This window comes from Salarias fasciatus, chromosome 9 (assembly GCF_902148845.1).
Source record: "Salarias fasciatus chromosome 9, fSalaFa1.1, whole genome shotgun sequence".
Taxonomy (NCBI): Eukaryota; Metazoa; Chordata; class Actinopteri; order Blenniiformes; family Blenniidae; genus Salarias; species Salarias fasciatus.
Window position 1 is genome coordinate 15,044,332 of NC_043753.1, and position 12,351 is coordinate 15,056,682.

A 12,351-nucleotide genomic window follows, 5' to 3' on the forward strand; every position below is an offset into this window, starting at 1 on the left:
ATCAATTAGGCAACACTGTTTTGTTTTCCATAAACAAATTAACTTCCTCGAGACTTCACTTTGTCTTGTTGGTATCGTTCAGTGTCATGGCTCCCTAAACGAGTGAACGTCCGAGTCCGTTTTCTATATCTCTCGAAGAAATAAAGCATTTCTTCTTGTACTTGAGTGGAAATTGTTTAAAACTACTTACTCGTTTAGCTCAGATCGTTCGTCATGGCGGGCAGCAGTACGGCTCAGAAAACATGGGAGCTGACGAACAGCATGCAGGAAGTTCAGAGCATCGATGAAATCTACAAATATGACAAAAAACAACAACAAGAAATCCTCGCTGCGAAGCCCTGGACAAAAGAGTAGGTTTAAAGCTTGCGTTTCCATCCTGTGCACCGGTATTTGTGGAGTGAATTGTGTTCTCTAACGTGTTTGTGAGGAAACTCCTGATAGCTTGCTTGTAAACTAGCATACCTGTATGTGTGTCAGCAGCAGTGTCACAGACTGTGTGATGGTCATGTACTAATGTCTTCACCCTTTAAACACTTCACAGTCACCACTACTTCAAGTACTGCAAGATCTCAGCACTGGCCCTGTTGAAGATGGTGATGCACGCCAGGTCTGGAGGGAACCTGGAGGTGATGGGCCTCATGCTGGGGAAGGTGGATGGAGAAACCATGATCATCATGGACAGCTTTGCTCTGCCTGTGGAGGGCACAGAAACCAGAGTCAACGCCCAGGCTGCAGCCTACGAATACATGGCTGCATATATTGAAAATGCTAAACAGGTTGGTCAACACTTCTGTCATGCATCATAAATATTAAACTTCAAAACAACACTAATATCTGTGAGTAGGCAAATTTTGATCGATGAGTTTCAAGCTGGGTGTAAATATCTTGTGGGTATCCATCCATCATCTGCTAACACTCTGTTCTAAGAAGGATTGCCAGTAGTTTGTGCCTCTCCCAGCTGACTTGTGTTTGGTGCTAATCCATCACAGAAAGCATTCCAAGAGACACACAGCCAGTCAAATGCTTATTCCTAACTGAAGAGTTCCTACTTTTCCACCTACCAAGCTCATCATGTTGATATAATGCTTTATTTTTTTCTCCATTCATTCTGAGTCAGATGCTGTGATGCTATAGTTGCATTTTTTAAAGAGTAATTTATAATATGATTGAATGAGAGATTGAAAAATGTTGCATTGATATGAAGTATTTATGGCATCTGTGAAGATGTACTGTTTGTTTTTGAGTCTTCCTCAGAGTCAAGAAATCAATGCAGTGACAGAGTTTTCCACTGATATGTTATTAAATCGTGTCTCTTGTGAACATGTACAAAGTCAAATGTCCATTTTTTTCTTCAATCATTGTCTTACTCTAATTGTGATCAATTTTTTTATGTGACACCTTCCAAAAATTGAAACATGCAATCAACTTCCAGTTCAACATTTTTCATATCATCATAACAGTAACTTAGTTTGCTCAATATTTCATATTGTGATTTAGAAATTTGCCATATTGGTTAATTTAGGATATTTAAAATGCTACGATTGTCATGCATCGAGTCATTTCTTTTCAATTCTCCAGGTTGGTCGTCTGGAGAACGCCATTGGCTGGTACCACAGTCACCCAGGCTATGGATGCTGGCTGTCGGGCATCGACGTCAGCACTCAGATGCTCAACCAGCAGTTTCAAGAGCCTTTTGTGGCTGTTGTGGTAAGACCGGAAATACTCACTACTTTTATTTCAGGGCCATATGTTTTGTTTACTGTGCTTTCTAATTTCCTCCTGTTGAAATGGTTCAAGAAAGAAAGATTTTTTTCTCCCCCCCTCAATTTCAGTGTAAGGATACACAAATATGTGTGTGTAACTGAGAAGGGAGTGCGATTATTGATGTATGAGTCGTAGCTTTCCATGCAGTGCTGATGAATATTTTGCTATTGCAACCATATATGTTATTTACACTTCATTTGGTTTCGCGGTACTTAAATGCCAGGGGCATCGTGTAATGAAGTGTGTGCCTTCACCACGCTGACAGCCACAGTCAGAGGCTCCGGGTGGGCAGGTCTGAGGAGTCCCTGGAGGTTTGTACGACCTCTGACTTTGTTTTCCTGTTCTACTGTATCTTGCTTCCTACAGATCGACCCGACTCGGACTATTTCTGCTGGGAAAGTCAACCTCGGTGCCTTCAGAACCTACCCAAAGGTAAAGCAAAGATATATGAAAAAGAGCAATTCTCTCCTTTTTGAAATGTAAATTATCCTTTAATAAATATTAATCATTGATATTTTTGTGTGTGTAATTTTTAAACTTGTCTTTTATATTTTGTATTTGCCATACGTTAAACTGGAGTAAGTATTTAAAAGTTTCCTGTCTGGACTTTTAGGGTTACAAACCCCCCGATGAGGGACCATCAGAATATCAGACAATCCCTCTGAACAAGATTGAAGACTTTGGTGTCCACTGTAAACAGTGAGTAATTTACATTTAACAATGATTATTAAAATGTTGAAGAGTAATGTAATGACTTCTTTTATTGTTTATTTTTCATGTGAATGCTTCTTTTACCCGATGTTTGATGTTCATTTGTCCTGTTTAGGTATTACGCCTTGGAGGTGACATACTTCAAGTCTTCCCTCGATAGAAAGCTGCTGGAACTTCTTTGGAATAAATACTGGGTTAATACCCTCAGTTCCTCCAGTCTCCTCACGGTATGTCGTCAAGCTCACAAACCCAATTCTGCTAAATGTTTGTTAATTGTTTGACACTTTGATTTATGATGAATAAATGACACGATAACTCAGAGAGACATATGGCCACCAGCTTGTGATGAAGTGATTTATTGCGGTTTATCGGCCCCGAGTCCCTGTTTATTGGTTTTAGTAATAATCTGGATGTGAACTCGGCGGAGGAGCGTTGAAGGCAGACCTGAGCGCAAAGATGATGCTCCTTTCTCCCGCGGCTCAGTCTAAAGATTGAAAGCCCCTCATAAGAATTCCCATTGTGACTGCAGTCACTCCGTCCCGAGCTTGACTTAACGGGCTAAAAAGGCACCAGGCTTATCCAAACAGTTCGCTCTTTGGCATTCTGGATGAAGATGAATTGACTACATGTCAGGAACGAGCTGCTCCTCGGCTGACGGGCTTTGTCAGTTGCTACACTGTCGCCCGAGTCGGGGGCCCCTGTGTCATTGTGTTTTAATTACCTTTTTTCACTATAAACACGGCCTCACCTTAAGCAAACTTTTCACTGACTACTCTTCAGTCACCACAGCCCTCTCCCGCCGCTCGCTGGACAGATTTGTTGTCATTTGGCAAAAATGTCTTTGTGGAAAATCTGTTTTCCAGCTTTTGTGAGCAAATTGTGCATGAATTGGTTTCTATATGTATTTTGTGTGCGTGTGTGTTGGATGGTCAGAACTCGGACTACACCACGGGCCAGGTGTTTGACCTGTCAGAGAAGCTGGAGCAGTCGGAGGCTCAGCTGGGAAGAGGCTGCTTCATGCTCGGCTTGGACACACACGACCGGAAATCTGAGGACAAGCTGGCCAAAGCAACACGAGACAGGTGGATGGTGTTTTTATTTTGTTTTGTTTGTAGATATCTTAATTCTATCTGCTGTATTTTGGGAGTCTAAATGCTTTTTTTTTTTTTCTTCGTTTCTATTTGTTTTTAGCTGCAAGACGACCATAGAGGCGATCCATGGCCTGATGTCCCAAGTCATCAAGGACAAACTCTTCAATCAAATCAACACATCTGCCAATTGAAGCTGAACCACAAGGCGATTTTTGATTTCTCCTGAAAGTGATTAAATGTGCATGTTTAAACATTTATTGGTTTAATGCTGTCGAACTGCTCAGAATAGCGTTGGTGTGTGACCTTTCTACGGGGGATTTCTTTTCTATTCCGTTTTGTCTTTCTCCTAGAAGTAGCCAAGAAAATCATTCTGGACAAAAAGCAAAAAAATAAAGTATGAAATAGTGAAAGGACTGGATGTGGACTTTTCTTTTTAGATAAAACAATGTATATCTGTCTCATAAACATAGAGTAATGCCTCAGCATGCCATGATGTTGCTGAAAAGAAACATTTACACATGTAGCTAACTCTGCGGTCGCTCTCAACACTCAGCAGTCGCATTACATAATGGAACAACAAACTGAAGCTCCTGCTCAGGCTCAACGGGACCCGGCCGCCGTGCGCGGGACGTCTCTGCGGAGCGACTCCCCTGCCCAGCTCGGCCCTCGGCGGCTGGACGGTGCGCGCTCTGGCAGAGCGGCCCGCTCGCCCCGTTGTGATGTGGCAGTGATGCAGCGCAGAAACAGAAGCCGCGCACACTGGAGTCTATTCACCCCCGCGTGTCTGCTCTCCATCGGGGCAGACACTCACTGCGTCTGCCCTTTTTTGAGCTGACAGCTGCTTTGGCCCGGGTTTGCGTGATGTCTTCCTTTATGGTATTGTAATGGCCGAATGTATATTTTTGATGTCATGTATTGCAGAGGAGAGAATCCCAGTGGGACAGTGGAAGCGCCTGCTTTCTCTCACTTGCATGAGCTTTGGCACCGCTTCTTGTAATGATTTTCTTCTACCGTTATTTAAGCCATGTTTCAGAATGGAGGGTTTTGCGTATTGTGCTTTGGAAAGAGGCAACTTATTAGATTATTTCTGATGTAATTTTTAAAAAAATTTACTTGTTTGGATTAGGTTTTGGCACACCTTGAACTGAATAGCTTAATTTTTTTTTGCCAGATATTTAAATGTATTACATAGATGACAGTCGCAGTGCTGAGCAAACATTTCAAGTATGCTCTCTTAAAATAGTTTCGCTTAATTTTTGGTCTTTCATGGTGATTTAAATAACACCGAAACATATTGAACTCGTTCAGACATGTAAATATTGTGATTATCCCCAGATGGACATTTGTATGCATGACTAAAGCTGCAATAAGGAAATTTATGTTAATTTTAATCAAGTCAAATTGTGGGCAGCCAAAAATCTGCTCAACCTTCTTGTTTAAAATGTAATATTATAATCTGTGCGCTCCTCATTACTATATAAAGCTTTCTTTGCAGTAGTTTGACACCTTTGTGTTTGACGACTCATGAGAGCAGAAGGCTGATGAAACAGATCCATAACTATGGATAGCTGAAAGTATGTGGGCCCTGCAGATCCAATTGCCTTGAAAAGATTTTCGGATGTATTGTATTGAATTTGGCTGTGAGCATTAGACCATGTGTGAAGAAGTTGATCCCAACTCAAAAAGATGTATGTACCCCACTTCCTCTTTGCTGTGTGCTCCTGCATAAGTGAATGCATGTCTCTCTCTCTCTCTCTCTCTCACAGGAAACCCAGGTCGTGACCTGATATAGATTACACTGCAGGGGTCACTGAGAGACATGGGTCGTACCCTTTCCTCGGTATGTTGTCTTGAATGGAAAACACTTCTGTTTAATGAAATTACATGTTTACCACAAATAGAGCGCAAGTTAATATATTGAAGTGCATCAAATAAGATGCATTAAATAATTATTAAAATGTGTAAAACTGTAAGATTCACCAATTTTACTCATTTTGACTTCATATTATTAGCCTTAACATAGTTTACAGTAATGTTATTTTCAGATTTTTCTGTGAAATTATGCCTGTTTTATTTTTCAGTCAAACTGACGACAAAGGTAGCAAGGAGTGTTAAATATGTCCAATACACACAAAGTCCCAGTCTTATATTTTTTTGGGCTGAAAACCAATTTCCTTGAAAGGACAATGAAGTTACAATAAAGTCCACTGATCTAATCTATTTTAAGTTCCTATGTATGCCCTCAATTTGAATTAATATTCACAGCTTTTGATCTGGCTATTTTGTAATCAATAATCTTTCTCTCAAAACTGATCAAATCTTTGTTTAACACCTACATTTGTTGATAAAAGTTGCTTCATTGGGAACTAATGCATTTTATTTTGTATTTATTATCCCAAAGTAACTAAGTATTTTAATAGTTTTTGTTAACGGTACAACATACATTGCTCGACTATTTTAAGCAAGAGTACTTTTACTTGCAACTGAGTAAAATTCAGGCTGTGTAAGAGTAGTTGTGTGAATATTATGAGTTCTAAGTAGTTTTGGAGGTGTTGCGTCAAATTCGGTGACCCGTTGAAATCGTCGACCCGCTTCGTCTTCCGCTGTGGTTTCTATAGCAACGGCTTGACGGCCCCAAACAAAGCGTCAAACGTCGCAGTTTACGTTACGTCTTCGAAAACAGAAGAATTAGTTCACATAAAAAAAAAAAAAAACTTTCAGCCTATCCTCAAAGGTAAGAGAATTTACCGGATGTTTAAAGTTATTTAAATGCGCCATATTGTAGGATACGTTCACGCTGAATGTGGAGATATTCACGACATGCTAGTTTGATGCAGTAAATATGGGAAACCTGTCAGCTCCTCTCCATAGTCCAGCCCTGCTTTTATCGATCGGCTTCATTTTTCTCCAGATAAATCGAGATGAAATGTGGAAGAGAGTAGGTGTCATGTGTCTCCCTCCTTACAGCGTTTAGCCGCCGGCCACATGGAAGAATCAAACCTGAATACCTCACCTGGAGGTCGAGCTAATGAACAACCCCACTGGGAAACGATATTAGAGGAATCAGGGGAAACTTTGCCCAGACTACATGGGGGAAGAGATCCCCCTAATTACAACACAGACTCAGTGGTCTACTCAATCCATTTCCCTCTTTGCAGCCTTCTTGAAAAATGTCATGTTTCCCACTAATTATTTCTACTTGTAGACTGACAGTTAATATTTAGACATTCAAAGAAATATGAACATGCCCAGTCTGTCATTTGCAGTCACAAATCCTCTTGTCATTTCACTTCTTTCAACATTTTGGCTGCTTACTCGGTCAGCGTGAGGTCTATTTTCCTCTCAAACAGGCCGTCTGAGTCTCTGCTGTGGACTGAATGCTTGGCTGAAGCTGAAAGAGATCCTCTCTGAAGCAGAGACTTTGAGAAGCCACCATGGTGCATCTTACTGTAGATCTGATTGCGAAGTCCAGAAACCACTTCAAAAAGAAAAGGGGCCGCTCTTTCAAAGACTACCTCAAGAATCTCACCCACCTCTACTTCTCCAGCAATAATATTGAAGCTATTGTAAGTGGCCGGCCTTCATGTGCTTTATTTCCTGCTTTTAACCACACATTTATCTTTTTAAATTCCTCTGATTTTCATTTTAGGGAGATCTCTCTGCGTGTAAAAACCTCACCGTCCTTTACTTGTATGATAATCACATCACATACATCCACAACCTTGGCTTCGCCTCCAACCTCACCCATCTATATATGCAGAACAACAACATCACTCATATCGACAACCTCCACAATCTGCAGAAACTCTCCAAACTGTGAGTACGGGATTGATTCTCCTCGGCGCTGCGATAATAATAGAAGTCTGAGGTATGTGTGAACATGTGTGTGGTTTTCCTGCTCTCTAGGTATCTGGGTGGAAACAGAATTGCTGTGGTGGAAGGCTTGGAGCAGCTCCACCAGCTCAAGGAGCTTCATCTGGAGAATCAGAGGCTGACACCAGAGGAAAAGTTGCTCTTTGACCCCCAGACTCTTCTCTCACTTGCCGTATGACCTATTTTTTGCACTGTTTCGTACAGAAATAGCACCAGGGAAAAAAAGAAAAAAAGTCTCCCATACTCTCTGGGTAGTTTGGGGAGGTTCTGCTCATTTATTTCATTGGAAATTTTATGTGGGATTCGAGAGAGAAGAAGGTACACAAACCGCTGCGCGATGTGTCAGATGGCAGGTTATCTTGTCTGGTGGCGAAGATCTCAGGTGCCTCAGACTCGTGTGATCCTTGTAAAAGCAGTGTTGTGCAGGGTTTGATGATATCAAAGAGACCTCTGTTGCCCTCCGGTCGGACAAATCAGTTTGGTTTGTTTACTTCGTTTACCGCCCGGGCGACGAATAAACACACCAAAAGTCCCAGCTTCTAGTTTGTTTGGATAAATTAAAGAAATTGCTGTGCAAATTTAAAGAGTTCCAGCTTTTTATAAATGTGCCATTATATAGAACTTCAAAACCATGATGAATATTTAGCGAGAGCTCCTTATAGAGCCTGATTTGGATGGACTCCCAGTAGTTTAAACATGGACAGAGAAGAAATCCGGACGCTTAACAGAAAGAGAGATAATAAGCCAAAAAGGATTTAAAAAATCCTATGAAACATTTTTAGACACAGTAGACGCTTAAGAAGTTGAATGTCTGCAAAATATAATCTTATTATTCCAACATCACACTGGCTTAAATTGGTTTTCGAACAAAAGATCACAGAGAAATGATACCTTACATGTGAAAGGCACAAGGAAATCTGAACTTCAACCTTTGAAAACCCCTGAATATATTTTTTCTTTCTTGATATCTCTTGGTACAGGAGTCTCTGTGTGTCCTGAATATTGATAACAACAACATCGATGACATCCAGGACCTCTCTGTGCTGAAAGGACTCCAGCATTTTTCTGCTGCTGGCAATAAGCTGCACAATATAGAGGTAAATATATTCTTTTATAAGACTGAACTGAAGATGCTTGTGTTACAGTTGATTTTCAAGATTTATATCCGTGTGTGACAGAAGTGAAAACTGCAAGTTTCACATTCCATTGAACACCACATCACAGCAGCTATGCACGACACAGGATGTTAAAATCAGCGTGCCGTTTATTAGCTGATCGGCTTGGCGTTAACGTTGTGATTTCTGCAGCGGTGTGTGAAATTCTATGGAGAAGTGGGCTGTAAAGAACCAAATCCTGCAAATCCTGCCAGGGGTTCCCAGTCTCTGTAGCTCGCACAGGGTCAAAATTATTCAACAAATCAGCGAGCTATTCCCCGGGAGACTTTTCTCGCTGACAGCTTTAAACAAGCACAAGTTTCTCTCTTTCCTCGGAAGGTTGAATTTTCCCCCTTTGCCTTTAAATCCTCTATTTGATATCCCGAACCACCAGGATATCACTTTATCGGAGATTAATCTGAGGCAGAGATGTGATTTATGCCGGTGGACTTTTGATAAATGAGGCCTTTATTTTTCAGGCTGACTCTGTAACGACGGGGATTTTTCAGTTTTAACTGATGTACCAGCTGAAAAGTGTAATGAGTTTCATTAAAATGCCATAATTGGTCATTATCACTGTAGATTAACGCAAAGATTAATAGCAATAGCACTCGCTATTGACTGCTTTCTTACCTCTTTTTGCAGATGTTGATGCAGGTAATTGTACACGTGTCATTTTTAGCAGATATCTCCTATAATTTATACAACCCGTCTGCCACTATTGATTCTGCAAAGACAGCGCTCTAAAGGATCAATTCCTTCTTCTGCACCATTTGGTCAAAATCCAGAGGAACATTATGGATTTTTTAAAATAGATTATGACAGGCAGTCTGCCTGGGTGACAAATGGGGAGCATCTTCTGAGGCTGTTAGCCGTGCGCAGGGCAGTAGAGGACAGGGGAATCGAAGCTCTGGTCAAATACAGGTTCATAACTGGCCCATCATTAGTCCGGGCGAGCGAGCCGGGCGCGCTCAGCCGCTCTCCGGCCCCGGCGGTTTCTCCACGCCCCCGTGCGGGGGGCAATTTGGCGCTGGGCTCCTCTTCAGTGAGGGCCTTCTGAGTGACGGCCCTGACACGATCATTTATCAAAGCCTGGGAGCGCGCGGCGCTCGGGGGTCCCCTCTGAACTGATTGCAGCTCAAGCTGGAAAAGTGGAAGCGCTTTGGCCAAGACAGGAAGGCAATGAACAATCAGAGCGTGTCCAGAGAGTATTCATATTTCCAAGCTTGGATTAATGTGCCTTTAGATAAACATACAACTGCAGGCAACTGGCTGGAGGAGCCAGCCTCACGCCGCCCCAGGAGAGAACTTGTAGTTACATGACACCGGCGACACTGTTTATTAAAACAGACTGATGTGTTGTTTATGCACTTTCTTTCAGCCCCTCTGTTTCACTTTTGCCATTCACATATATGCCATGTCTTCAAAACTTTTTTTTTTATTCTTATCTTTGCCTCTAATTACTGACCTCATAACAAATTGTTGAGCACAAAGTTGGGCGTTCTTTTATTTTTCAATCAAATTATTAGATCATTGTTTATGCTTCTCAGGGGTTAGAGGAACTGTTCAGCCACTGGCCTCAGCTTCGTTTCATGGACTTGTCTGGAAATCCAGTGTGTAAAAGGCCAAAATACAGAGACCGCCTCATCACTGAGTGCAAAACTCTTGGTAAAACTTTATTGATTTATTCACCTTGATATATGTGTTTGAAAATGTATTTTCATATGTAGATAAATATTGAAGGTGTACTAACATAATAAATCATAAATACACCTTGTTTCCTTTATGGTTTTATGCATATATTTTTGAATTTATTTTTCAGAAACTCTAGATGGAAAGGAAATTAATGAATTAACCAGACAGTTCCTAATTAAATGGAAAGCATCAAAACAGGCCAGGAGGGTGAAAAACAACAGATCCACGCTGTCTGGAGCATATCTGGACCGAGGTATGTCTCTCAATTTAGGATTTTATTAGGTTTTCATTGTCATCTCTGTTAATATTGTATTGATCATACATTTTGCATGAGACATTTTATTAATGATCACTTGTATATTATTTTTCTGTTGTTCCATACAAGTGTGTTATGATTATAATTTATATCAGTTCAACACTCTAAACACTCCCTTAACTCAGTTAAATGAGGAAGCCACATGAAAGACTGAAATAACCCCGGCATAATTAGCTGTGCGACACATTCATCGTTTGTTTTAAACCTGAAAATCTTGTGTATTTGAATTTGTTTATGTTCCAGACAGCTTCTCCGTGGGTCAAGGCCCGGCTCCAGGTCACATCTACAGCCACATGGACATACAGAGGTAGACGCCATTACAGTCTCACCGTTCAGTGATGTCTAGAATAAACTGAATGATGCTGCTCTTGATATGAAAACAGAGCTGATAGGCTTTATGCTAAAATGTGCAAAAGTGTTTCTTGATTTCATGCTGCCCAGAATCAGAGGCCATCACTGTCCATTCAGTTGTTTTAATATAAATTGAGGCTTTCTCATTTTAATTTATTTTCCTTTTACTTTCTGGTTTGAGATGTAACATTTCTTGCTTGAGCAATGATACATTTTTATTTAATTTTTAATATTAGATAAGTTTTCGTTTGTCTTTTTGTAGGGCGCCAGCATTAGGGATTCCCATGAACGGCCACAGTCGTGTTCCTATTTCACCGCTGCTGTTCAGACATATGGAGGCATAGCAGAGCAGACCTGCTCCAAAGCACACACACACACACACACACACACACACACACACACACACACACACACACACACCTACACACACACCTCTGGCATGTTGGAGCACCTCGGCCTCGATCACTGGATATTTCATATCAAGGACAGACTGGGAGCGTCCCCTTCTCCAGGACGTCCACACATCCGCAGAGTCGCTGCAGTGTCCTGAAGGATTCCAGCGCTTAACAAACATCTCACGTCTCACCGCATATTTTCATTTTATGACTGATATAACTGAACTAATAGCCAGGGAAAGTCTCCAAAAATTAAAGAGTAAATGAACATCCATGTGTGTTGCTTCCCCTCATTTTCACAGCTGCTTCGTTTCTGCCTTTATTTTTTGGGACTGAGGATATAAATAATCACATATTTGCTTATAACCCGACATTTCCTATGATGTGTTTAATTTTTCTTCTGAGTACATTCCAGTAAAAAGTGTGCAGCCAGATCCAGAGTGGCACAATACAAATGATCCCTCTGCCTTATCACTACAAGTCTTTACACCATCCAAAGCCAACAACACATGCTCCCATCCAAACAGCTGTGAGAAATGAGTCTGACTTTTTTTTTTGGAATTTCTCAAATACAATAAGAATGTGGATGTGCTTATTTATGAACATTGTTCCTCTGAGTTTGAATGAGGTTTTAGGAGCCATGTGGGTGCTTACACCCTCTGAAAGATGATGTGAGATAATGAGGGCAACAACAAGCTTACTTAACCTTATTTTACTTTGGCTTGTAATGAGTGGCCCGGAGCAGTATACTGTTACCCCCATCCCTACAAAAACAATGTTTATTAAGAACAGTCCGAGGATATACATATTATGAATAATTCCTTTCATTAATTTGCCGACATCTCCGTTTGGAGCAAAGAAAATCCGAGTGATTAATTTATGAGTCTCGCAAGAATTTCCTCAATGCCTGCCTGTTGATTGCAGCGCTGGAGTTTATTTATTAGCTGTTCCAATGAGCTTGCAATTCAAGACACCCGGGCAATTCGTCAAATGTTTTGCAT

General features: G+C 41.0%; 2 protein-coding genes across 2 annotated transcripts; both read left to right on the forward strand.

Annotated features, from left to right (window-relative positions):
• Positions 1-65: 65 nt before the first annotated feature.
• Positions 66-3,970, forward strand: cops5 (COP9 signalosome subunit 5). Its single transcript, XM_030099958.1, has 8 exons — positions 66-350; positions 542-776; positions 1,579-1,707; positions 2,131-2,196; positions 2,378-2,463; positions 2,591-2,702; positions 3,409-3,557; positions 3,667-3,970. The coding sequence occupies exons 1-8, from the start codon at positions 214-216 to the stop codon at positions 3,755-3,757; spliced, it is 1,005 nt and encodes a 334-aa protein (XP_029955818.1). The 5' UTR covers positions 66-213; the 3' UTR covers positions 3,758-3,970.
• A 3,030-nt stretch (positions 3,971-7,000) lies between these two features.
• Positions 7,001-11,299, forward strand: ppp1r42 (protein phosphatase 1, regulatory subunit 42). The gene is made up of 8 exons (XM_030100083.1): positions 7,001-7,132; positions 7,216-7,382; positions 7,473-7,611; positions 8,420-8,536; positions 10,144-10,261; positions 10,416-10,541; positions 10,848-10,911; positions 11,218-11,299. The coding sequence occupies exons 1-8, from the start codon at positions 7,001-7,003 to the stop codon at positions 11,297-11,299; spliced, it is 945 nt and encodes a 314-aa protein (XP_029955943.1).
• Positions 11,300-12,351: the final 1,052 nt, after the last annotated feature.

Coding starts and splice junctions, on each gene's coding strand:
- cops5 (XM_030099958.1), top strand. CDS start 214: ATGGCGGGCAGCAGTACGGCTCAGAAAACATGGGAGCTGACGAACAGC. Junction 777..1,578: donor ATATTGAAAATGCTAAACAG/GTTGGTCAACAC, acceptor TCAATTCTCCAG/GTTGGTCGTCTGGAGAACGC. Junction 3,558..3,666: donor GCCAAAGCAACACGAGACAG/GTGGATGGTGTT, acceptor ATTTGTTTTTAG/CTGCAAGACGACCATAGAGG.
- ppp1r42 (XM_030100083.1), top strand. CDS start 7,001: ATGGTGCATCTTACTGTAGATCTGATTGCGAAGTCCAGAAACCACTTC. Junction 10,262..10,415: donor CACTGAGTGCAAAACTCTTG/GTAAAACTTTAT, acceptor TTTATTTTTCAG/AAACTCTAGATGGAAAGGAA. Junction 10,912..11,217: donor AGCCACATGGACATACAGAG/GTAGACGCCATT, acceptor GTCTTTTTGTAG/GGCGCCAGCATTAGGGATTC.